At 43.2% G+C, this 27,413-nt stretch overlaps 1 protein-coding gene across 1 annotated transcript; it reads right to left on the bottom strand.

Moving 5' to 3' along the window:
• On the bottom strand, window positions 1-27,413 carry LOC134203891 (zinc finger protein 54-like). Its single transcript, XM_062678723.1, has 5 exons — window positions 25,996-27,413; window positions 1,442-1,643; window positions 1,129-1,373; window positions 690-891; window positions 1-626 (listed from the first exon to the last, which is right to left on the bottom strand). Exons 1-5 carry the CDS (start codon window positions 27,194-27,196, stop codon window positions 41-43), a joined length of 2,436 nt encoding a protein of 811 aa, XP_062534707.1. The 5' UTR covers window positions 27,197-27,413; the 3' UTR covers window positions 1-40.

Raw genomic sequence — 27,413 nt, 5'->3', positions numbered from 1 at the left:
TGGAATTACATTTTGAACAATTCAGGAATTGCTCGTGAGTCTATTTCTTGTCTTCAGAATGCCAATAGGTTTGATGTTGCACTAAACCTTGCTGGTCCGAAAAAGCGATGTTACATATTTTGCACGTGGCCTCTGGACTGCTGGAGGAAGGCAGCGGAACCGTTATATCGTGTACCTTCTTCATATGCTCGTGATAGGTCAGGTCGGTTGGAAACGTTCGATCGCAGATAATGCATTCGTTGAGTGACATTTTTTTCTCCTGTGCGGGGGTGCTACTGCGACCAGAGGCTGTTGTAGCATTCTCCGCATCCTGTGACTTACTCGTCGAATGCTTATCATATTGGGGTTTGATGAGCGCGTCAGTGTTTGCACTTGTTTCTCCGCCGATTTCACGATCTTTGAGGTCGCTATGGCTTGATATGTGCTTCTGATATAGCAACTTGTTCACAAATGATCTTGGGCAGATTTTGCATTTCCATCGTAGTTTGTCGGGTGTCTTCTTGTGCCCTTCCATGTGTTTTAGCAACAGAGTCTTGGGGATGTCACGGTGACAGATTTCGCAACAAACATCCCCATCGCCATGGGTATTTTGCAGATGATCTTTGAAATGCGCTTTGAACGAAAAACTGAAACGATAAAAATGATGTCATTTTTGTACTAAATAGTGCTAAATCATTTTATAAACGTACTTGGCATCACAAAGCTTGCATTTGTATAGCTCGTTATCTTTGTTCTCGTGTCCCTTCATGTGCCGCTTCAATGATATTTCGTGTTTGAAAGGCCGGTCGCAACGTCTACAGTAGACTGGCTTTAGTTTTTCCGTTAGGTTTAGCACGTGTATATACAAAAGATGTTTTTGCAAAAACTCACGGCCACAGCAGAGCACGCCGGCTGTAGAGAGAATTGCAAACATGAGATTGAATCGGTTATCAATGATTGTTAAATATTTTAAAAAGAAAAAGATTGATTTTCTTGATTTAAAAAAAAAAACAATCAGTCGATATATGTAAAACATGTGTTTAGTGGGTTCAATGAATTTAAAAATTGAATGTAAATGATAGGGACAAAACAGTTTTATCACGGGAAAGGCTAGGAGATGATAATGATTTCATGGTTATATACACCTACCTTTCATGCCATGTTCCGGCATGTGCTTTTTCAAACGACTAAATGAAGCACAATTCTTCTGGCAAATGGAACACGTGTACGACATGTGGGTCCGGATAACTGCATCATGATCTCTCATTCCTGTTGTTGATAGACCGTTGCTGTTTCCAGGTTTCGAACTCCAAATTGACGATTCTGTTCGTTGATTATTCGCCTTGCATAGAACGCTTTGCATATGTTTTTTATATCCAGTTTTTAATGCGAAGCTGGAATGATAACAATGCACAATTTGAGAGTAGATTTAAGACAGACAGCGTTCAATTTCATTTCCCACCTAAGTCCGCAGCGATTACATTTGAATCGTTCTTTGTCCTTGTTATGATGTGACTTCATATGCCTTTCCAGTCCTGGGACATCTGCAAAAGGTTGGTGGCAGCGATCACAGCGGACCTCCTTTTGCTTCCCCGTTACGCAGAGCACATGCCATAACAAATATCTTTTTTGATAATACCGCTTTCCACAGCAGGGCACACTGGCTGCGGAGAAAATCGACAAAAAAAAGATAAATTATCGACGAATAACTAGCTATTTGACTATAGTACATGACAGTATATGACTATATAAAATGTTCACGAAAACTGTCGTTTTTATTTGGTATTTAAGTCTGAACAATGTTGACCTTCAGTTCACAATATAGTAAGATTGGGATTGTTTGTCTGGCTTGAATTAAGTAAGAGACACTGTTCATGTTTATTACAGGAAAGAGTAGTGCCCGTGAGTGTACAATCGGTACGGAAAAGTTAGTGGAATAATTTTGAAGCCCTAAGAAATTAACCTAATGAATATGTTGCGGGTAAAAAAGTTATATAGCATTAGAAGGATAAATCTTGGAAAGATGAAAAAAAAAACATTTCTCGCTTGATTTTTAAAAACGTCGAATGTCCGAAAGAGGGGCTCTCTTTCTTTACTTTCTTTTTCGAATGCTACAAAGCCATGCTAACATTTACATCGGATTTTTTGCACAGATCTGAAGAAAATAGTTTTGTCTAGGGTGCTGGGGTAAAAATATTGCAGCAAAAACTAGATACAACGTTTTCATAAGCTGAGCTGAAGGATGAAATTAATTGCAAAGGAATCAACCCGGCGGAGATCAAAATTTTTTCACGGAAAAATGTTGGAGCTGTAGAAAGTGTGCTGTACCTGCTCTACTTCGAGAAAGGCTCCGTAAATCTATCGGAATTGCAAGCAATCAAGGCATTGTTCAACACGGTGGTTAAATGGAGATACTTTGTCAGGAAATCCGATGACGCAGTACAATGCCACCGTTGTCAACAATTTGGGCATGGAATGCGATATTGTAACCTCTCTCCCCTTTGTGTCAAGTGTGGCGAGAAACATTTTATCGACAAATGTAAGCTTCCGGCTAAGGCCAGGAGCTTCCAGAGAAATTCTTAGTGGAGCTTCTGGAGGATTTTCTATATAAATTCCTGGAGAAGCCTAAATGAATTCCAGAAAGAAAGCTTGAATGAATTCCCGGAGGAAATTCTGGAGAAATTCCCGGAAGAGGAGCCCCGTAGGATTTGCTGATAGAACTACCGGAATAATTTTCGGAGAAAATCCTACAGGAACTCTTTAAGAAACTGCCGGTGGAATTCCCGGAGGAACTCCAGGAGGAATTTTCAGAAAAACTCCTGAAGGATGTCCCAATAGAAATCTTTCAGAATTTCTTCGGGAATTAATCTAGGAATTCCTCCGAAAATTCCATTGTTGATTTCATTTATGGTATAATTTCTGTATAAATTTTCGGTGAAATCCATGGGTCCCTGGATTGTGACCGATGTGGTCGGATTGAATCCGAGTGGGCCAGGAACCCTAAAAACATAATTCTCATCATCTCATCATTCGGTCGGGTCTGAGCTTGACGACCGACTGGCAAATAGCTTACACAACCTCACTTGATCAGTACCGTTGCTGATGAAGAATGTGTATAGCCGCCAGACATTCTAAATACTCACGCTCCTCTAATGTGGACGTGTACAATACACATGTGGAAGTATTGGCTTGATAAATGGATTGCGAGTGATTTGACTATGCGTCCAATTTGGGAATCTCGAGCTCGTTCAGTAGCCGCTAGGTTGCGAAGGCCGACGGAGGTCCTTCGTAGCTTAGTTGGTTAAAGCACCAGTCTAGCGTACTGTAGGGTCATGGGTTCGAGTCCCATCGAAGGGAAAGTGGTTACCTCCAATACATTTTCCAAATCAATATCTTCCACATAACGTACATATTCACATATGAGTTTTCATAACACTGTAAATTAACGTCCAAGTCGGGTGGTTTAATCCCCGGAAATAGGCAATTACCTTTGATTGAACTGAACTTGAGTTGCGTGCTCTTGCTCACGCAATGCGGTCGGGTCTGAGCTTGACGACCGACTGGCAAATAGCTTACACAACCTCACTTGATCAGTACCGTTGCTGATGAAGAATGTGTATAGCCGCCAGACATTCTAAATACTCACGCTCAATACACATGTGGAAGTATTGGCTTGATAAATGGATTGCGAGTGATTTGACTATGCGTCCAATTTGGGAATCTCGAGCTCGTTCAGTAGCCGCTAGGTTGCGAAGGCCGACGGAGGTCCTTCGTAGCTTAGTTGGTTAAAGCACCAGTCTAGCGTACTGTAGGGTCATGGGTTCGAGTCCCATCGAAGGGAAAGTGGTTACCTCCAATACATTTTCCAAATCAATATCTTCCACATAACGTACATATTCACATATGAGTTTTCATAACACTGTAAATTAACGTCCAAGTCGGGTGGTTTAATCCCCGGAAATAGGCAATTACCTTTGATTGAACTGAACTTGAGTTGCGTGCTCTTGCCTACGCAATGCGGTCGGGTCTGAGCTTGACGACCGACTGGCAAATAGCTTACACAACCTCACTTGATCAGTACCGTTGCTGATGAAGAATGTGTATAGCCGCCAGACATTCTAAATACTCACGCTCCTCTAATGTGGACGTGTACAATACACATGTGGAAGTATTGGCTTGATAAATGGATTGCGAGTGATTTGACTATGCGTCCAATTTGGGAATCTCGAGCTCGTTCAGTAGCCGCTAGGTTGCGAAGGCCGACGGAGGTCCTTCGTAGCTTAGTTGGTTAAAGCACCAGTCTAGCGTACTGTAGGGTCATGGGTTCGAGTCCCATCGAAGGGAAAGTGGTTACCTCCAATACATTTTCCAAATCAATATCTTCCACATAACGTACATATTCACATATGAGTTTTCATAACACTGTAAATTAACGTCCAAGTCGGGTGGTTTAATCCCCGGAAATAGGCAATTACCTTTGATTGAACTGATAATTCTCATCATTGCTTTGTGAAATCATGAAGTTTGAGGTGTCGCACGACCTCTTTTGAATCAATTTAGAAAATGGCCATTCCGTAGGTCCTCCGAATTGTGGCCGGAATGGATTCTAGTGGGTCAGGAACCCTAAAAATATCATTCTCATCATTGCTTTGTAAAATCATGAAGTTTGAGTCGTCGCACGACCTATTTTGAATCAATTTAGAAAATGACCATTCCGTAGGTCCTCCGGATTGTGGCCGGAATGGATCCGAGTGGCCAGGAACCCTAAAATATCATTTCCATCATTGCTTTGTAAAATCATGAAGTTTGAGTTTTCGCACGACCTATTTTGAATCAATTTGGAAAATATGGCCATTACGTAGATTCTCCGGATTGTGGTGTGGCCCGGAATGGATTAGAGTGGGCCTGGAACCCTAAAAATATCATTCTCATCATTGCTTTGTAAAATCATAAAGCTTGAAGTGTCGCACAACCTATTTTGAATCAATTTAGAAATGGCCATTCCGGTGGTCCCCGGATTGGGACCGATGTGGCCGGATTGAATCCGAGTGGGTCAGGAACCCTAAAAATATCATTTCCATCATTACTTTGTGAAATCATGAAGTTTGAGGTGTCGCACGACCTATTTTGAATCAATTTAGGAAATGGCCCCGTGTAGGTCCCCGGATTGTAACCGATGTGGCCAGATTGAGTACGAGTGGGCCAGGAACCCAAAAAATATCATTTGCATCATTGCTTTGTGAAATCATGAAGTTTGAGGTGTCACACGACCTGTTTTGACCAAAAATTGTACATGGCCACTTATTCCGGGGACAACTGACCCCAACGGAATCTGGAATAATTCTGGAACCGTACTGTGGATAGCCTCGAATTAAAAAATTGGGATCTATCCGGATGGAATGCAACTTGTTGCGAAAGAATCGGTCAAGAAATGCGATTTTTACAGCAGTTTAGATTTTTGAAAGCCCTTAAAAACAGACGTTGGGGACGGAAAGGTTAAACGACGCCGTTGCCACACGTAGCTAAATTCGATGTGCCAACTGCAGTGATAACCATACTGCCAATTATCGCGGCTGCCCCAGCCGCACGAATTACATAAAGCAGCAAGAAGAGAACCGACGGCGTCTTTCCAAAAAATCCACATTTATCTCCCGCGCTTCGTCGGCTGCGATGCCAAGGCATCCTAGGAATGCTCCTATTGTTCAAGGGCAACAAAACAACACGTGCGTAACCGACCGACTCACCTTCTCCCAAGTTGTGCAAGGTACGAGTTCCCAGAGAACAGATGTGCAAGATCCGAACCTATTCACCGTCACCGAATTCCTTTGCCTAGCAAAGGATTTGTTCCGGCGTTTGCAAAGCTGCCGAAACAAGGAGCAACAATTTTTAGCTCTCTCTGAGCTTATTATGAAGTACGTTTATAATGGCTAATCGACTGTCGCTTCGAAAAGCTAACTGGAATGGTAGATCCATTCATAATAAGCATATGGAGTTTTTCGACTTTATCCTGCTATACAACATCGACGTAGCGGTAGTCACGGAAACATGGTTACAACCTAATCTATCTTTTCATCACCCAAATTTCTGCTGTGTTCGGCTCGACCGGGCCGCTAATGATGATGTCGGGAGAGGCGGTGGTGTGCTACTTGCCATACGAAAGGGATTACAATCCAAACAAATTGATATTTCGACGATACTGATCGAAGCTGCCGGTACAGGTCGGACTCGATTATCCGGAGTGTCGATTTTTTTTTCACTCCGGATAATCGAATCCCCCGGATAATCGAGTCACAAGAAAAAAAATCAAATCTGCAATTAAATGACGAAAAACTTATGTTTTATTTTACTTGTGGTGGTGCGGTTAGAAATTATTCAAGGAAAACCCTGAATAATCCATCTAGCGGTATCGGCGACTTTCTAGTGTATTATTGAAAAATAGTATTTTTGTCATTCATTTTGAGCAGCCAATTTTCAATATGAAATGATAAGACAGGATTTCCATTTAAATGCAACTTGTTGGTTGAGATTATGTGCCAAAAAATTACTAGGCTTTTTGCACAAAAAAATAGTATTCTGACCATTATTTATGAACCCAAAGTTTGATCTAGTCAATGCGTTCCGATTGTTGCGTTAATGGATTATACTTTAAGGGGGGATATTTGTATTGATGGGCTACAGCTATTCGATGAACCTAAGCCGAATGGAGTATTCTTCTCCACTGGACTCGATCCTGGGCCAATTGCTTCCAGTCGCCCTGAACATTGAGCGCCCTCAGGTCCTCTTCAACTGCAAAAAGCCATCGTGTACGCGGCATTCCACGAAGCCTTCCGGGTTCTCTACTAAATATTATCTTCGCTTGACGTTCTTCCGGCATACGAGCAACGTGACCAGCCCATCGTAGTCTGCCGTGTTTAATAAGCCAAATAATATCCAGCCCTTTATACACCCGGTACAACTCGTGATTCATGCGACGCCGACAGATACCGTTCTCCTGTTTACCGCCGAGTATTGTCCGCAGCACCTTATGCTCGAACACTCCGAGAGCTATCCAATCAGCCTCCATTAACGTCCATGGTTCATGGCGGTATAAAGCCACCGGAAGAATCAGAGTAGTATACAGCGCGAGTTTTGTTTTCGTTTGCAGACTACGGGACTTAAGCTGGTTACGAAGTCCGTAATAAGCCCTATTTGCAGCTGCAAAACGCCTTTTCACCTCGCGGGTAACATCATTATCGCACGTTACTAATGTTCCAAAATACACAAATTCTTCTACTACTTCAAATTTTTCATCATCCATTACCATTCCGCTACCACCAATAATGAGCCCACGTTGATTGCCATCAGCGACCATGTACTTCGTTTTGTTGGTATTAATCGTGAGTCCAATCCTCGCTATCTTAAAAGGCACAAAAGCCTCGGCGATCAATTCCGATAATATCGATATCGTCCGCAAATCCCAAGAGCAGATCCGATCTTGTGATAATGGTACCGCGTCTTTGCACACCAGCTCTTCTAATCGCTGCCTTGAGCGCTATATTGAACAGTAGATTCGAGAGTGCATCACCCTGCTTTAATCCATCCAAAGGGGGATATACTGCAAGATAAATTTATTTATAAAACTTTCAATTGTATGGATATTGGTGCTGATGACGCATTTCGACTTATTTTACACATGTTGCTCAATGACATTTATAATAGAACGAAGCGTTTTATCACAACGTCGCTTGGGAAATATTTCTCTGCCCTTTTTTTCACAATTTGTATCAGGTGACGAACTTTTTTCATGTCTTGTTATGATCGAAAAAGATATGCTTCTCGTCTATCGTCATTAATTATCAATTGAGAGTGAAATTCGCAATCCTTCATATATACCCAAACACATCGTTCTATGGTGGCGAGGTTACGTTTTCATCTGTCGAATGAGCGACTGCTTTATCAGCTTTGGAACCACAATGGATTGGTATAACTGGCAAATTTGAAGATTTTGTCTCAAATGCTCAACAAAATGTCTCAACAACTTAATTGACAAACGATCACGAAGAAAAAGAGAGGAAATGAACTACCATGGCAAAGTTCTTGAAGCGAGAAGTTTGTTTACATGTTCTAGAGAACATAATTGAATCATGGAATTATGATTAAATATGTAGAGCACCCCTACTTCAGTCCCTCCCATTTCAGCTACGTTCATGTTTCTTAAAATAATCAAATATTTCATGAATATAATAGTAATATATTCATTTGAACTCAAGAATTTGATATAAAAGCCTAAAATCCAATTTTCAATATACAAAACAACCCCTTTTTCAACCCCCTCCCACACCCTGGATACGTCCCATGTTGTTTAAATAATCGTATTGTGTATTATAATATTGAAATTAAAGAAAAAATAAAAAAATAAATTGGAGAAAAAATACTCCGGATAATCGAGTCTAAAATTCCGGATAATCGAACCCCGGATAATCGAGTCCCCGGATAATCGAGTCTCCGGATAATCGAGTCCGACCTGTATATTGATCTCAATGGATGGAGGAAGTGAGATATGCATCATCGCCGCATATTTTGCTGGTGCACGGCGGTGCTCAAACTGGTCTCAATTTCGCCGGGACATTCGCTCCATGGTGTCTCGTGAAGGTCCATTCTTCGTAGTCGGTGATTTCAATGCTAGACATTCCCACTGGAACTGCGCTAAAAGTAACAAGGCCGGAAATATTTTGTATCAGGAAGCTGCTCGCTCGAGTTTCAATATCAACTTTCCGGATTCGCCAACTTTTCATCCAACCGGAAGGGGGAAACCATCCACGCTGGACCTCGTCTTATCCAACAACATTATCGACATGAGTAAACCAATCGTCCTGAATGAACTCTCTTCAGACCATTTGCCCGTTACCTTTGAAATCAACCTCACAGACGTGGCTGCGGCACACACAAACACTGTTCGTTTTTACGCTCGAGCCGACTGGCGAATTTTTCAAAGAATAGCTAGTAACAAGTTGAATCCCAATGACCCGGTGGTTGCCGACATTCTGGACGCAAATGGAATTGATGCTGCTCTTGTTTATTTCAAAGATGCACTCTTGGAGGCAGAGTCAGCGGCGGTACCACAAACGAATATTCGCCCCTACAAAACAGCTTGCATCCCTGAAGAATCTAAATTACTGATCCAACTACGAAACCGACGCCGGCGACAGTGGATGCGGACTAGGGATCCTCTACTGAAAGAAATCGTTGCATCACTGTCAAACCGTATCCGCAATGATTGCGCGGATGCCCGCTTCAACAAATTTGAAGAATCGTTAGGATCAATGTCTCGTGGCGATATCACCAAAGCAATGAAAAATACCTGTAAGTACAGCCCCCCACTGCGAAATGGCAACACCCTGCATGCATATCCCAAGGAAAAAGCAAAATTGCTTGCCAAAAGTTTTGCACAAGCGCACAACAATCAAGCAGCTAGTGAATGGGATACCATTGAAGCAGTCAAACGATCCGTCGATCATATCAACCAGTCATTACCGGCCAACGATAACGACTGGTTGGTTCGACCTAAAGAAATAGTTAAAATCGTACGCAACCTTAAAGCAAAAAAAACGCCCGGCCATGATGGCATCCGGAACTGGTTACTGAAGCATCTTCCTAGGAAAGGCTGTGTGTTTCTCTCAAAAAAGATTTCTGCGTGTCTAAAATTATGTTACTTTCCTACCAATTGGAAACACGCAATAGTTGTTGCCATACCAAAAGCGAACAAGGATGCATCTTGTCCCTCGATCTACAGACCCATAAGCCTTTTACCAACTTTGAGCAAGATGTTCGAAAGAGTAATCTTAACACGAATTGACAAGCACTTGGAATTCACCAGAATCATCCCAAACGAGCAGTTTGGTTTCCAAAAAGGTCATTCCACCACCATCAAATCGTACGGTTGGTGAACGATGTCAAAAGAAATTTCCAACGGGGGAAATCTTCTGGGTTAATCCTGCTCGATGTAGAGAAAGCTTATGACTCGGTCTGGCACGAAGCGATACTGCACAAAATGCTACTCGGAAATTTTCCTATGCTAATTCTTAAAATTGTGTGTAGTTTTTTGACGGGCCGAACTTTCCAAGTCTCGGTAAACGGTTGTACATCAGACCCAGTAGGAATACCTTTTGGAGTTCCCCAAGGTTCTGTGCTAAGCCCAACCTTATACAACATTTTCTCCGCCGATATCGTCAAAGTTGACGGGGTACAGTATTACCTGTTTGCGGACGACACTGGATTCATTGCTTCACATCGCGACCCAAATGTTGTGATCGACAAACTTCAAGAAGCACACGACTCGATTCAGAAGCACCAAGAGAGATGGAAAGTTAAAGCCAATCCTGCCAAATTTCAGGCGATCTTCTTTACACGTCGTCGAAGCCCGAAATACTTACCGCAGAGACACGTATCTTGCAACGGTGTTGAAATTCCATGGTCTTCAACTGTTGGCTACCTTGGTGTGATTCTGGATAAAAAGCTAAACTTTGGTTGTCACGTGGCGTCATGTATAAAAAAATGTGACAAACTAACGAGAACTCTATACCCGCTCGTGAAAAGACGGTCTCGCCTGAATCCCAGCATCAAGTTATTGCTATACAAAACCATCTTCCGGCCTACGGTTGCGTATGGCTTCCCTGCCTGCTACAACTGTGCTCTTACTCACCGCAATAAATTACAAGTCAGATGATACTAGATTTGGACTTCCTATTACCAACGGATGAGTTACATACGCTTGCTGGAGTTGAGCATATAGACGACTGGTTTAAGAGACTGGTACCGAAGTTCCACCAAAGCTGTTCCTCCTCTACAAATCCATATCTACAAGAGATGGCCGAAATGTGATACTAGAATTAAGCTTTTTCTTTTCTCTTTTTTTTCTCCTAAATAATTTTGAAGGTTTTTTGAATTCTAAACTTTTCCTTCCATGGTGAACAGTAAAATAATAACCGTAATTACTGAAATATAAAAATGCTAAGATATCGCTGAAAGGAGATCAGTAACACGATTTTAGATTGCTACTAAACAAATTGTATTAGATAAGTTAAAAGTTGAATAAATAAATAAATAAATACTGGTTCGATTAGAAGATATCACATTTCCTCCTCTCGGACAGATTATATTGATGCGATGGTTGGGCTTAAACCATTTAAGCACTGAGATAGCAACCAAAGACATATCATGCCGTGATGGTATCACATGTTGACTATTTTTGTTTGGTGTCGCGTCACATATCTGGCATTTACATTGATTTTATGCGTGTTTTTTTTTCTTCCTAAACAATGGAGGGGGAATCTGCTCAACAGACATCCTGGGTTGACCAGGAAGTGCGGAGTTAGGGGCCACCTCCAATGAGGGAGGCAGGACTGCATCCCCGACCCGCTAAACCGTTTCCATTGCCGCCAAGCCCATAGTCCCTTCGGTACAACCAGAAAGTAATGCTTCAAAGGGGGGGCAGTGCACAACGCACCCTCGAGGTTAGCTGCGTGTCCTTGCAGCATCGAACATCGTGACTCGCTTTTTTAGAAGAACACCATGGTATCGTGCCAGCGCATTGCCGGCTTTCCAGGTGGCCTTACCACGCCCTTTGTCCTCGGAAGGTGGGCAGGGTCGACTTCTCGCCTGCTTCCCTCTGCACGACTGGTATCAAGAATGATTATGCCGCGTGCACCCCAAATTGACCTCTCTGCGATAGGGCCTATTCGCCAGCACACATAGGGACATGCCGACGCGGTGCCTACGCCTGCCCCAGCCTTGACGAGGACCCCTTTCCGTCCTCGGGCTCGGAACCCGCCCGGTTGACCGACGCCGCGAAAGCGACAATACCATGTTGTTCTTCACGCGGCCAGTTGTTCGATAAAAGGATCGAGTTCGACCACAGGAAACCGACGGGCGAGGCCGAGTGTCCGAACCGGTGTAGGTACTGTCTGAAGCAACCATGGCCTGTAAGGACCTGGGTCAGGTGGAAAGTGATTTCCCCATGGCGCCTCTTGACCCACGTACCTATCTCCGGTATCAACCTATGTGTCCATCTACCCTTAGTGGAACTGTCCCACGCACGCTGCCATTTGACCATTGAGGCCAACCTGACAGTCCTACGGATGCCTCTCGTGCCGCGCATTTCAAAGCACTCTATGTCTTCACCGATAACGAAGTGAAAAGGCATCATACCGGTGATGACGCAGAGTGCATCGTGCGACACGGTACGGTACGCGCTCGCAACTCTTAGGCACATGAGCCTATACGTACTTTCTAACTTCGTTATGTAGCAGCAGTTAATACGCAGGGCCGTGCCCCAAGCTGGCCCCCATACCTCAGTATGGACAGAATGACACTAGCCAGAAGCTTGCGTTTGCTAGCATAAACCGCAGAGCTATTTGACATCATCCGGGACCATGCCACTATAGCTGTGGAGGTACGCTTGCAGGCGTAATTGACGTGGCTACCAAAGGTGAGCTTATCGTCGATCATTACCCCCAAGAGTTTGATGGAGCGTTCAGAGGTGATCGTGCAGTTGCCTGCCGTTATCACCGCTTGCTGCTCCGACTTTCGGTTGTTAGCAACAACCACCTCAGTTTTGTGGTGAGCCAGTTCTAACTTCCTGGAACTCATCCACTCCTCCACAATTGCGATCGAGTGGGCTGCAGTCAACTCCACCTCTTCGATCGATTCGCCGTAGACCTCCAGCGTAATATCGTCAGCGAAGCCGACGATTACCACGCCCACCGGGAACTTCAACCTCAATACACCGTCGTACATGACGTTCCATAACACCGGACCCAGTATGGAACCTTGCGGAACCCCTGAGGTTATGTCAACGCACTTCCTACCCGCCTCCGTGTCGTATACCAATACTCGATTCTGGAAGTAGCTTCCGAGAATCTTGTACAGGTACTCGGGAAGCGCATCTGCAATAGCTGCCCAACTGGCACTATTGAAAGCATTCCTCACGTCGAAAGTCACTACTGCGAACTCCCCTCCTCTTACGCTGGATAGCTATCTCCGCGGATTTGGTAACCGACAAGATAGCGTCTACGGTCGACTTACTCTTTCGGAAGCCAAACTGGTTACTCGATAGACCATCCGCACCCTCCGTGCATATCAACAACCTGTTGAGGATGATCTTCTCGAGCACCTTCCCCGCCGTATCAAGCAGGCATATTGGTCTATATGCTGACGGATCCCCCGGTGGTTTTCCCGCTTTTGGCAATAAGACCATGCTCTGCCTTTTCCATGCTTCAGGGAAGACTCCCTCGTCCAGGCATCTCTGCATGACAGATCTGAACATCTCGGGAGCCTCGGCAATGGCCGCTTTGATGGCCAGGTTCAGAATACCATCCGGTCCTGGCGCCTTACCTACACTAAGGGACTGTGCAATCCCCGCGAGTTCCGCCACAGTTACTCGTTCCCTCGACTGTTACCAGCTGCTCGCCGCTCAGACCGAGAGTATTGTGCTCGCGGCGGAGCGCTTCCTTAAACACCTCGTCGTCGAAGTATGATGTCTTCCACATACGAGGACTAGGCCTCGCCCCTTCTTCCGTCTGCTGAATGCTGGTCGTATAGTCGATACTGTAGCGAACCGCCAGGTGGTCGCTGTGAGTGTAGCCATCATCTACCCTCCAGTTCGAACTACTCGTTTGGCCAGGGCTCCAGAACGTAACGTCGATAATCGACTGGGCACCGTTCCAGCTGTAGGTACTTTTGGTACCGACATTAGCCAAGTCCACATCCAACATGGCCAGTGATTCCAGCAGGATCTGCCCCCGTTGATTCGTGGATCGGCTTCCCCATTCCACGGCCCAAGCGTTGAAGTCCCCCGCTATCACCACCGGCCTACGCCCCATTAAGTTAGCCGTCAAACAATCTAGCATTCGACCGAACTGCTCGATCGACCGTCGAGGAGGCGCATAGCAGCTGCAGAAGAAGACCCCGTTGATTTTGGCAATGACGAAGCCCTCGTGTGTCGAAGACACCAACTCTTGGACTGGGTATTTCCCCTTTGTCCATGTCGCTGTGCTTGCTCTTCGCAGCTTTGCTGGAACAGATCAAACAGTTGGGAGGGTTCGTGCAGCATTGTGCCTTATGTCCCTCAAATCCGCAGCGTCGACAGAGCTTGCTTCTGTCAGGGCCTTTGCAGTCCCATTGCTTGTGCCCCGGTTCCAGGCACTTGAAGCAAACTTCGGGTTGCTCATATATGCCCACAGGGCATACCGACCACTCCATCTTGACGCTCCCTAACTTGACTACCTTGGAGGCGTCCGCTGCAGGTAGCCGAACCAATGCTACCTGTGTCCCTGCCGGACCTTTCCGTAGCCGAACGGCTGCGGTGGACGCCTCCACTTCGCACTGTCGCCGCTGTGCCGTGACGAGCTCTTCGACTTCGGTGATCTCATCCAGGTCTTTAACCCTTAGATTCACCTCCGTCGTGAGGTGAGGACCGTCTCGCCTAGGACTTCCTCCGCCAACTTCTTGTAGGCGGCGCCCTTGATTTTATGCGTGTGCATGTGATCCAACGGATGTGCCTTGAATGGTAATGCGGTCAGGCAGAGGCTGTTGTAACGGTAGTCGATAACGGGTTCTAGGAGGAGGGACGCCATTCATTGAATAAACGATTCACTTCGCGGAAACGTGTCTAGTCGTTTTTATTGTTCGATCTCAACTAAAAAAAACTTGACAGAGCACGGGGACTACTGATAACTGTCGCAAGGTATATTTATAAACAAAGGTAAAGAAAACTAACGTAACTTATGACAGCTCTTCCCCCTAACAAATGAAATTCAAATTCAACAATATAAAATAGTTTCACAGTTAATGAAAGTGTCTGAGAAATATTAAAGATTCAGTCTGTTGGGCGGTCGGATGACCCTACAAGATCTTCTCTGCGATTTTCTATTGGGTCTCTGGTTCACCTGTTTTCTGTTGACGATTGGCGGTCTTGGATCCGGAGCAGCTGCGATAATTCCGTTCCTTTAAGCTCCGTCGGCTTGCACTGACGGTTTGACGGAAATCATCGGACTTGACATCGGTACATCAGTTTTCACAGTGGCTCTGGCTGCTGTGATTGGTTCAGGAATATCCGAAAGTGCAGCTTCGACAGGTACATCCTCGGTTATAACTGGTGTATGGTCACGTCCCCTAAGCAGTTTTGGACCAACTTCCCTAAGCTGATCTATTGATGGTGATTTACCCGTTGCAGGAACTCCTCAGAAGTGAATTGCACCCCGTGGTCACTCAACAGTACAGATGGATTTCCATACGTAGCGAAATACTCACGGAGTATTCGAATCGTGGAAGTGGTTGTAATGTTGTTCATAATGCGCACCTCTGGCCACTTGGTGTAGGCGTCCACCAACACAATAAAGAATGTGTTCTTAAACGGCCCTGCAAAATCCACGTGCACACGTTCAAACGGTTTCGTTGGTACCTCCCAGCAGTGCGTCGGTGCCTTGGTTGGTTCAACCCTTGTTGATTGACAATTGCTACAGTTGCGTAGCATCCCCTCGAAGTCGTTATCGATTATTTCCCACCAAACGTATCCTCGAGCGAGCGACCTCAGTCGGCTTGTACTAAAATGGGTTGAGTGCAATTCGGTTAGAACTTTGGACCGTAAGGTTGAAGGAACATAGACTCGGATACCACGCATCAGACACCCCAAGTAACCGCCAAGCATTAATTATTGCATGCACTGATACGCTTCAGTACTTCTCGGAAGCCTCCTTTCAAGAGGCTCGGAAGCCTCCTTTCAAGAGGCTCGGAAGCCTCCTTTCGAGAGGCTCGGAAGCCTCCTTTCGAGAGGCTCGGAAGCCTCCTTTCAAGAGGCTCAGAGCCTCCTTTCAAGAGGCTCAAGCCTCCTTTCAAGAGGCCCGGAAGCCTCCCTTCAAGAGGCTCAGAAGCCTCCTTTCAAGAGGCCCGGAAGCCTCCTTCAAGAGGCTCAGAAGCCTCCTTTCAAGAGGCTCAGAAGCCTCCCTTCAAGAGGCTCAGAAGCCTCCTTTCAAGAGGCTCAGAAGCCTCCTTTCAAGAGGCTCAGAAGCCTCCTTTCAAGAGGCCCGGAAGCCTCCTTCAAGAGGCCTCGGAAGCCTCCTTTCAAGAGGCTCAGCCTCCTTTCAAGAGGCTCAGGAAGCCTCCTTTCAAGAGGCTCAGAAGCCTCCTTTCAAGAGGCCCAGAAGCCTCCTTCAAGAGGCTCAGAAGCCTCCTTTCAAGAGGCTCAGCCTCCTTTCAAGAGGCTCGGAAGCCTCCTTTCAAGAGGCCTGGAAGCCTCCTTTCAAGAGGCTCAAGCCTCCTTTCAAGAGGCTCGGAAGCCTCCTTTCAAGAGGCTCAAGCCTCCTTTCAAGAGGCTCAGAAGCCTCCTTTCAAGAGGCTCAAGCCTCCTGTCAAGAGGCTCAGGCCTCCTTTCAAGAGGCTCAGAAGCCTCCTTTCAAGAGGCTCAGAAGCCTCCTTCAAGAGGCCTGAAGCCTCCTTTCAAGAGGCTCAGAAGCCTCCTTTCAAGAGGCTCAGAAGCCTCCTTTCAAGAAGTCTGGAAGCCTCCTTCAAGAGGTTCAGGCCTCCATTCAAGAGGGTTCAAGCCTCCTTTCAAGAGGCTCAGGAAGCCTCCTTTCAAGAGGCTCAGAAGCCTCCTTTCAAGAGGCTCAGAGCCTCCTTTCAAGAGGCTCAGGAAGCCTCCTTTCAAGAGGCTCAGAGCCTCCTTTCAAGAGGCTCAGAAGCCTCCTTCAAGAGGCTCAAGCCTCCTTTCAAGAGGCTCGGAAGCCTCCTTTCAAGAGGCTCAGGCCTCCTTTCAAGAGGCTCAAGCCTCCTTCAAGAGGCCTGGAAGCCTCCTTTCAAGAGAGCTCAGAAGCCTCCTTCAAGAGGCCTGGAAGCCTCCTTTCAAGAGGCTCAGGAAGCCTCCTTTCAAGAGGCTCAGAGCCTCCTTTCAAGAGGCTCAGGCCTCCTTCTTCAAGAGGCTCCAGCCTCCTTTCAAGAGGCTCAGAAGCCTCCCTTCAAGAGGCTCTGGAAGCCTCCTTCAAGAGGCTCAGAAGCCTCCTTTCAAGAGGCCTCAGAAGCCTCCTTTCAAGAGGCTCAGAAGCCTCCTTTCAAGAGGCTCAGAAGCCTCCTTTCAAGAGGCTCAGAGCCTCCTTCAAGAGGCTCAGAAGCCTCCTTTCAAGAGGCTCAGAAGCCTCCTTTCAAGAGGCTCAGAGCCTCCTTTCAAGAGGCTCAGAAGCCTCCTTTCAAGAGGCTCGGAAGCCTCCTTTCAAGAGGCTCAGAAGCCTCCTTCAAGAGGCTCAGGAAGCCTCCTTTCAAGAGGCCCGGAAGCCTCCTTTCAAGAGGCTCAGAAGCCTCCTTTCAAGAGGCTCAGAGCCTCCTTTCAAGAGGCTCAGAAGCCTCCTTTCAAGAGGCCTGGAAGCCTCCTTTCAAGAGGCCTGGAAGCCTCCTTTCAAGAGGCTCGGAAGCCTCCTTTCAAGAGGCTCAGGAAGCCTCCTTTCAAGAGGCTCAGAAGCCTCCTTTCAAGAGGCTCGAAGCCTCCTTTCAAGAGGCTCAGAAGCCTCCTTTCAAGAGGCTCAAGCCTCCTTTCAAGAGGCTCGGAAGCCTCCTTTCAAGAGGCTCAGAAGCCTCCTTTCAAGAGGCTCAGAAGCCTCCTTTCAAGAGGCTCAGAAGCCTCCTTTCAAAGAGCTCAGAGCCTCCTTTCCAAGAGGCTCAGAGCCTCCTTTCAAGAGGCTCAGAAGCCTCCTTTCAAGAGGCTTGAAGCCTCCTTTCAAGAGGCCAGAAGCCTCCTTTCAAGAGGCCTGGAAGCCTCCTTTCAAGAGGCTTGAAGACCTCATTTCGAAGAGCTTGGAAGCCTCCTTTCAAGAGGCTTCAGAGCCTCCTTTCAAGAGGCCTGGAAGCCTCCTTTCAAGAGGCTCAGAGCCTCCTTTCAAGAGGCTCAGGAAAGCCTCCTTTCAAGAGGCTCAGAAGCCTCCTTTCAAGAGGCCTGGAAGCCTCCTTTCAAGAGGCTCAGAAGCCTCCTTTCAAGAGGCTCGGAAGCCTCCTTTCAAGAGGCTCAGAAGCCTCCTTTCAAGAGGCTCAGAAGCCTCCTTTCAAGAGGCCTGGAAGCCTCCTTTCAAGAGGCTCAGAAGCCTCCTTTCAAGAGGCTCAGGAAGCCTCCTTTCAAGAGGCTCAGAGCCTACTTTCAAGAGGCTCGGAAGCCTCCTTTCAAGAGGCTCGGAAGCCTCCTTTCAAGAGGCTCGGAAGCCTCCTTTCAAGAGGCCCGGAAGCCCCTTTTCGAGAGGCTCTACAGCCTCCTTTCAAGAGGCTCGAAAGCCTCCTTTCAAGAGGCTCGGAAGCCTCCTTCCAAGAAGCTCGGAAGCCTGCTTTCGAGAGGCTCAGGAAGCCTCCTTTCAAGAGGCTCCAGCCTCCTTTCAAGAGGCTCAGAAGCCTCCTTTCAAGAGGGCTCAGAAGCCTCCTTTCAAGAGGCTCAGAAGCCTCCTTTCAAGAGGCTCGGAAGCCTCCTTTCAAGAGGCTCAGGAAGCCTCCTTTCAAGAGGCCTCAAAGCCTCCTTTCAAGAGGCTCAGAAGCCTCCTTTCAAGAGGCTCGAAGCCTCCTTTCAAGAGGCTCAGAAGCCTCCTTTCAAGAGGCTCAGAAGCCTCCTTTCAAGAGGCTCGAAGCCTCCTTTCAAGTGGCTCCGGAAGCCCCCTTTCAAGAGGCTCAGAAGTCTCCTTTCAAGAGGCTCGGAAGCCTCCTTTCAAGAGGCTCGGAAGCCTCCTTTCAAGAGGCTCGGAAGCCTCCTTTCAAGAGGCTCGGAAGCCTCCTATCAAGAGGCTCGGAAGCCTCATTTCAAGAGGCTCGGAAGCCTCCTTTCAAGAGGCTCGGAAGCCTCATTTCAAGGGGCTGAGAAGCCTCATTTCAAGAGGCTTGGAGGCCTCACTTCAAGCTTCTCTCCCAGAGTTCGGAATAATGAAAATTTCAGCCAACTTTATGGATTTTCAGTTCCTTTTTCATGAATCTTATTAGTTACACTTATTTTCATTATCAGCTAAAAATATAAAAATATTGTCGCCATACATAAGAATAACTATTTTTTTAGAAATAAGTAAAAGGCATGTGGGTGGACTTTATATATCAAGCGAAAGGTTTTACTTCCTGCTCCTTAGAACAGCTGTGAAAAACCACAATAAAATTTGTTATTATTCTCAAAATTGATTAATCCATAATAGGAACGCATGCACCAGTTTTGGCACTATTCTTAATTTTGGTTCCTTATTTGGCAAATCCCATTGTTTTCTTATGGGACTGGCCAAATAGCCAATGGGATGGAACTGGCCGGGGCCACGGCCACGCCGCCCCCCCATAAATCCGGCCCTGGGTTGGTGGTTGATTTGCCTTACAGCGTTCGCAAGAGCCGTAAAGTTGGCAATTATGATATGATGATGTGTATCTCACTAAGGCAAAATCATGGGATTGAATCGAGAAAGGCATCATCACCGCTAGGTGGATTTAGTTTTTTTAATAATTTTTATACGCAATGACCGATCGTCAACAGACTTTTTTTTATTACTTTATTATTGTGTTATTTTCAATTATAAACTTCAGGCGAAAGAAACCCAGCTTTGGCCGGGTGTTGCAAATGTCACAATTAGAGATGTCGTAAAATCCCGATTAATCGATTAGTTACTAATCGATTACTCTTGATTCTTGTCGATTATTGAATCGATTAATCATTGTATAGTAATTGATTCAAAATTAATCGATTATCACAACGATGAATCGATTAATCGAAGTAATCGATTAATTTGCGACATCTCTAGTCACAATGTACTATTTGCAGCAGCCCCCTGAAACGGCTGTCATCTGCATACAACATGATTGAAGCCGAAAACTTGGTGCTAAACTTGGTGCTAGCTGTCAAGCAGTGGCTTTAAGCACGGAACACAGTGACGCATGCGACAATATCGCTGGAGATGAAATTTAATTCGAATAAAAAAAATAAAGAAACAGTTTTTTTAAGCGCTAAAATATGTTTCATTAATGTATTGCAATTATCTCTCATTCGTTAACTTCAGAAACACATGTTTCGTTATAGCGCAAAAGTTATCAGCACTGTATTTGTCACAATAACAAATACCATATTATTAATAATAACAAATTTGTCAAGTCTGCCTGATACTCATGTCGATATCTTTAACGGTTTGATAGATGTCTGAAGGAATTTGACAAATATTTGGCATTGTGATAAAGAGTGGGCCTTTAATTTCTAATGCATCGTTCTGTTAAAAAAAAAACAAATTTTTGCAAGTAGAAAAAATAAGACTGCAAACCAATTAATTGATTGATCAGCAGTGATTTATTTTTCCTCCAAATTTAAGAACACTATTCTCGTTGGAATCTGAAGCAAAATAAAAAAACGCTGGTATCTCCAGCAGTTTTCTGTTCATGTTTAAATTTTATTTAAATAAATAAAATAATAATTATATATAAATAATTATTATTTATTTTGCTGCTCAGAAATGCGGCGTAATTGCAAAGTGCATTGATCCAAATTCCGTAGTTAAAACAACGCGTTCAATCGCCAAAACATACAAAATTTGAATCTCGTGATGCAATCCCAAGAAACAAGTTGAACAATTGTTGTATAGAAGCGATGGTAGTTGAACAATAAAGCATGTTTAAGAAGTTGTTTAATAAATGTTATACTGATTGAAATCACTGCATCAGTTCCCTGTTTTGTTGTTATTTGAATAAAGCATCGAATAAAAGTTTAACAAATGTTGCCCTAAAATTTCCCTGGCAGGGTGAAGCGCAGTTGTATTATTCACTGTAAATATTCTTTATTCCACCAAAATAAATCCTATTTTGTGTAATCAAGTTGATATTAAATAACATGTTCATGTGATGCTTAATAACATTTGTTAGAATTTGTTATTCAACAGCGCTGCCGAAGTTGTACAATTCAATGAAGTAATGTGTCTTATATTAGATTGTAAGCCTTTGAAGCTTTGAACCAAACATGTTGATTAATTGTGAAATAAGTTTGCTGTATGATAACTGTTAAAATAACTTACTTATTCATTTATAGTGATGTTCTTTCAAATGTTGTTCAACACAACATAATTGCTGTTGATTCATCATTATTGACAAAATCAATTATGTCGTATCTGGCTGTGCGGATGTCACTGTGCATTGAATTTTTGTAAAATCGGACAAATCTTTCAAAATGTTTAAAAAGAGTGGTACATATCACCGAAAATTAAAGCGAGTTGTTGTGTAGGACGCTACAAATACAACACAAAACAGTGGAAAATGCAGCGACATTGGCAAAACTCAAAGCTGTACCAGATCCTTGTACCAGATCCAGCTTGTTTTTGCTTAATACTATAAAATTATACTAAAAAGCATAATTTCAGACCGAATAACGCGAGACAATACATCGATACCTTATCAATATAAAAAACCAAATTGTAAACCTTCTCGAAATTCAATCGTGGGGGCCCTTTGCAATGATGGGTCTCCAGTAGCTTTGCGAGAAAAGGCGTAGAATTGTCAATCCGGAGATCGCGAGTTCGATTCTCGGTCCGGTCTTGGATGTTTTCGGAAACATTCTCGACTCCCTGGGCACAGTGCATCCATTGTACTTGCAACGCAATATACATACTCATGCAATGGCGGGCATAGAAAAGCTTTCAAGTAATAACTGAGGAAATGGTAATAGAATACACCCGATTCTGTTTTTACACGGATTTTTTTTACACGGCCCTGTAAAAAAAATCCCATACAAAATTATTGCAAAGTTGCTCCTTTTTGCATGATTCGTCGAGAAATCATAAAACATTTGTAACACGGATTTTCAAATTTTGAACTGAAAACTATTTTTACACGGAACGCATCCCCCGTGTAAAAAAAGAATCGGGTGTAGTTGAAAAGCAGGCTAAGTTCCAGTTGGAATGTAGAGCCATTGAAGAAGAAGAAGAAGAAGGACCTGTGCAATTGAATTTTGCAATTACCTCAAAAAGACTGCCGGCCTCGATTGTCTCCACAAGAATGCGGTGTTGAACTCAAATCTGTAGTTTAAAAAAAAACACCTTAATAAAGAATAAAAAAAACAACAAGAATGAAATCTACAATAAATTAACTTTTGATACTTTTCCTCATTTTTTTTTTATTACTGCACCGCACTGTTTGTTGTTGATGTTTAGACAGTGATGGGCAACAGATGCGCGCACGGATTAACTATTGGAAGCAGGTTGTTTCAGAATTCATTTTTCAACGATTCTTAAACTGCAATCGCAAGGCAACTACATTCGATGCTTATCTGAGTTTGAGTAAACGTTGCTGTGCAAACGTTTTCAACAATATTGTTGCCATGTACATTCTATTTAATAAACATGTTCAAATGTTGTTTATTCAATGTTTGTGCAATAAATTGTTCAATTTGGTATTAAATAATTTATAACTACATTCAACATGGTCGATTTATATGACCTTGCATGGAGCAGCGGAAGAGCAGGCGGAGGTCAATCGAAGGGTCCTGGGTTCGAGCCTCACATCGTTCGAGATTGTGAAAGCTGTAACAGTTCTAGTCGTCACAGTTCTATAAACTAATTAGTTGAAAAATCGATAGTTCATGAAAGCCATAAAATAATATCAAGATAAAAATTATCCGTAAGAATTAGTCCTCTTTTAACATTTTTATAAAAAAAATGCTTGTTGTGGAAACTTGTAATAAGCTTTATTTGAGATATTCCTTACAACAATTGAGATGTATTATAGCCACCAAAACCAACCTTATTTCTCAAACTAATGTTGAATAATAGTTTCCTCCAATCTTCTATATTACACAATCAACAGTATATCAAACAGCCTTATTTGTGAAACATTGAACAAACGCTTTGTAGTAACAAGCGTTGAATTAATGTTGTTGTAGCCCTTTTATTGTTTTTGCAGTTGAACAATCGAGGCAAGGTGATAGCTTAAACATTTATTTCAACATGCTTATAGAACTACTGTTGTTGAATAGATTCTCCATTTTTGGGCGAACAAGGTTGGTATAGTAGTATCAAATGCAATAAATCAATCTTAATTAAACATACAGCTGAATAGCGTAGCTGTAAGAGACATTTCTTCAAACAACAATTGTTTCTTGGGATCTGCAGAAAATAGAACAAAGCTGTGCAACAGTTTTGAGCTTTTGAATCTGAACTTAAATTAATCTGAGGCAGCTGCTGGGAGAATGTATGTTTCAGATTCATATTAAAATTAAATGCAGCAGTACAATTTGAATCACTATTAATCTGATTTTATTCTTGGGTTACTTAGGATTCTTAAGATTAACTCATAATCGATAAAAAAATTCAAATGTTATACATTTGCGACAGGTTTCTCGTCAGCTAAAAGAACTTTTTTCCGGTGCATGAAAACATATTTTAGTTACCAGATAAACATTGTCGCTGTCGTCGCTGTCCGGAACATCTTTTGCTGGCGAGGATAGGGGATCTAAATGTCAAAATGGAAAAATACATACGATTTGACAGGTAGGTACCCAACATGTTTCGGACAGCAGAACAAAGGGAACCGAAGCGACAATCTTTATCTGGTAACTAAAATATCTTTTGGTGCATGATCATTGGCAGCTCGATAGTTATTATTTTTAGTCTCTTGACTTTAACGCTAAGTCAATTATGCTTCAAAAAACTATTATTCTGTCAACACACAAATGGTCCAGTTTAAAGAAAATTTTTATCCAAAATGCGACATCCACTTCCAGTTGGATCAGATCAAATGTAAAGAAAAAAGGTTCCAATAGTGTTTCATAAAACACCTGTCGATGATTAGTCTGTTCAAAAATGAATTTTCAATTTGCACAGGTAATTTGAGCTAAAGCAAAATCTTATCTTTCGATTGACTTGCATCAATGAGAAGATTGCATCGATTTAAATTTGCAATTTCAACATGAAGTGATTGTGTTCGTTCTGAGATATTCAATGATGTATGCTTTGAAACGTAACGCATTGTAACGCTTGCCTTCTTGAAAAATTGATTTCATCAACATTTCATCCAAATATCGTTATTTTCGCACATGAAACTAGTTAAACACATTCGCAGCAATCTTATTTGCATAAAGACCATGCGGGATGCAGCAGCGGCATTGAATTTAGTTCAGATATCAATAAAATGTCAACAGGAGGGTCCAAAATATGTAGGGGTCCAAATCAAGTTGGTTACCCTAATTTTTCGGTAAATTTTCGGTCCAGGCATCCCTAAATTGTCAAAATCGAATGATTAGTTTGATTTAAAACGGAAAACAGTACGGGGTTTGACTTTTCTCATACTGTGTATCAAGTGTGATATCACAAAATAAAATTTGAAATCGAAAAATTGCGAAAAAACTGCTAACCGTTTTAAATCAAATTGCTCCTAAAATTTTTGAGAAGAATTTTAAAACACTTCCCGTATGTTTCCTCGTGCAATTTTTTTCAAATATTATCCTTAGACTTCCTCTTCTTCATGCAACCTTCATTCGCCAATAATGATAAATTCATGAGGATGATGATGATCGCTGCCATGACAAACGACACAAGACAAAAGTCAAATAGATTGCACCTTACCAGAACATGTTAAATTGTGGCGGCTATTGAAATTAATTTATTGTTTTTTTTTCGGTGATAATTTCGGCTGATTTTGATGATAATTATATTGTGGCAGGGCAGCTATTACCGCACGTAAAATGCTGGATAAATGAAGAAAACAGAACAATATAACTTAAGTCATTGAAATTTAATTTTTCACGATCGAAAATCATTTTGCGATACATATTATGCATCTCGAGATAAAATAGAATACTGCGGCTTCCTGCTGGTTGCTTTTCAGGTAATCGCAACGGTCAATAAACACAACAGTGTCAATGAAAATCTCACCCACTGTATGCACTTGCCATGATAAACACTCTCCATGTACTCAGTGACTCCGGTTGCCTCTCACTAATACAATCGAACACTGCTGTCATTTCGCGAAAAGCACGTGGTTTTGTTTTGAGCGAGAAAATTCTGCCTATCTTTTAACACGGCGGCTATCTTGACGTTTACCTTCGCAGTCGAGCCTGCGAGTGTAAGACCGCCGCAGCATTCTAGGAAAAGATTAGCGCGACAATAGTTAAATACCCGCGCGAAATATACGATACAATATGAACGGAGCTTTAAATTTCAAGAACAGCACTAGCGCCACACCAACAAACGGTGGCTTCAAGAACTAGTGCTTGTTTCACGGGGTTGATTTGCAGCACCGTATTCTAGATAAATTTCCGTGCGTTTGTTTTGTTTTCCTCAACAGCTGACCCGAAGGTGTATTCCAATGTTTTTTTTATATTTCCCATTCAAATCTACCAACTTTTTGTATACACAAACCTTTCGGATCCCAAAACGATTAAATCAGGGAAAAAATCTTGCAAAACGGTCAACCCGTTCGCGAGTTAAATCGTCATGAATGTAATCTCAACTGATTTTTATTATATAGAAGTTCAACACAGGATCGTTATCAGATTTAATGGCAATCAACAACGCTTTACCACTTTTTGAATGCAGCTTGTTACGAGAAAGTCGGTATATCGATTGGTATATAACACTATGGGTCTATGGGAGGATAGAGAGAAGGTTATACTTATACTAAATGAATGAAATTTTGTTATGATTTAGTATAACTACTGCAACTAACGCTTTAACACCATTCTAGTGGCAGTCAAACAATGTTGTAGAATGTACAATGTACATCGTTTATATATATATATATATATATCGTGGCCAGCAGCGAGAATAAGAGCACCCGAATAAACAATGGATCACCGATGAAATCAGGAAAAAGATAGAGAAGCGAAAAAAGTAAAAGCCGGTATAAAAGCGACCAAAGAAGTTAGAGGATATATCCACGTAGTCCACGGTTGGGTGATCAATTATGAATTGGGTTCGAAGCTTTTGAAAACTATACCGAAATTTAACAAATTAAATAAAACATTTGAAAAAGAACTAATTTTCATAGATAGCAACAATAAAAACTTCAAATACATACCTTTCATGCCATGTACATCTGCATTGTGCTGCTTCAACTGCATGAATGTGCCACAATCTTCTTGGCAAATCGTACACGAGTACTGAAGGTGAGTATGGATAATTGCATCTCCCTCTGCTTTTGTTAGCGCATGTTTCCGCATCCCTGTTTCATGTGCTAGCAACTTCTTTATTATTTTTTCCGACGCAGACAATTCTTCTGTTAGTTTGCTTTCAGATCTATTAACTTCTGGGTTTTGGTCCCGTTCTTTGTAGGGTTGTTCCATTTCCCCATTATGTCCTTTTTCTCTTTTCATATGATAACTGTCCATATCATTGTCCATCAAGTTCGATTCATCAAACGGAGGAAATTCTTCTACTGAATAGGCGTTAGATCCATCATTCCCGTATCTTACATTCCCTCCTACGCGAGATTCTTCCAGGCTTCTTAGTTCTTCGTATTGTTTTTCTCCATCGGCCATTTCAGAATCATCGTCAATTGAAACGCTTCCCCCAATTGCAACGGAAGGTTGGATCTCATTGGGTGCCTGCGGACTATAAAATTCATCCAAAGCAAGCAATCTTTCGGCCAGCCCACTTCTGTCCTCATCAAGCACGGCATGCCGTTCAACGCAGTGGTCACCCTGGGTTTCTGTTTCCTCTTCGTCCATCTGAAAATCGTTCTCGCTTTCAGCATTCCGAGCACAATGGTTCTGCTCCACTTGTAGATGGAAAGAATGAAACTCGACCAGTTGATTTAAACAAAATCGGCATATCGCATGTTTGGCAGTAAAATCATCCAGTTTGAAGCCGAGATGTTGAACCATCAGATCCGACACCACGGTCTTGGAGCCTAACTCGCTGGCCCTTCCCAACAAGATTGGTGTACGATCGTCGGTTTGGAACAGACATGTAAAGCAATTTCTGTCGTCATCTGCCGATGATCGTGACCTATTTCGGATGGAATTGCCCCGTTGTACTTTTAGATAGAACCGATTGAACTCCTTTAGTTGCGTCCAACAGTTTTCACAAAGTATGTCTTCCGCGCGAAATCTACTACTCTCAAAACCCAAATGCGCTTTCATAAGATCGAGGATCACCGTGACCGGGATCTGGAAGACTGCTCGTTTTACCACAAGCACTGGTATGCCTCGCTTCGAAGCACGAAGGCAAGTGAAGCAGTTTGTGGAGAGAAACTTCGGCTCGCCCCCGGGTAAGGCCATCCTACTGAAGGTTGGTGGTGATGAAATTTATTTGTTGACTGGAAAGAACTATGATTGATTGAGAAAAACAGTCGACACTCAGCACTGTTTTAAACTATTAACACTTTCAATTATGTTAAATTTATAACAAGAAAATCCGTAAAACGAGAAAAATTGATAAACGTCGAACGAAAACACGAAGTTTGTTTTTAATGGTCCAATGCAAGATGAATTAGGT

The sequence above is a fragment of the Armigeres subalbatus genome, unplaced genomic scaffold, assembly GCF_024139115.2.
Source record: "Armigeres subalbatus isolate Guangzhou_Male unplaced genomic scaffold, GZ_Asu_2 Contig287, whole genome shotgun sequence".
Lineage (NCBI taxonomy): Eukaryota > Metazoa > Arthropoda > Insecta > Diptera > Culicidae > Armigeres > Armigeres subalbatus.
Note: the sequence above shows the minus strand (reverse complement) of the source record. Positions and strands in the feature narration are given on the sequence as shown.

Coding starts and splice junctions, on each gene's coding strand:
- LOC134203891 (XM_062678723.1), bottom strand. CDS start 27,196: ATGGCCTTACCCGGGGGCGAGCCGAAGTTTCTCTCCACAAACTGCTTC. Junction 892..1,128: donor GCCGGAACATGGCATGAAAG/GTAGGTGTATAT, acceptor TTCTCTCTACAG/CCGGCGTGCTCTGCTGTGGC. Junction 627..689: donor TGCAAGCTTTGTGATGCCAA/GTACGTTTATAA, acceptor TTATCGTTTCAG/TTTTTCGTTCAAAGCGCATT.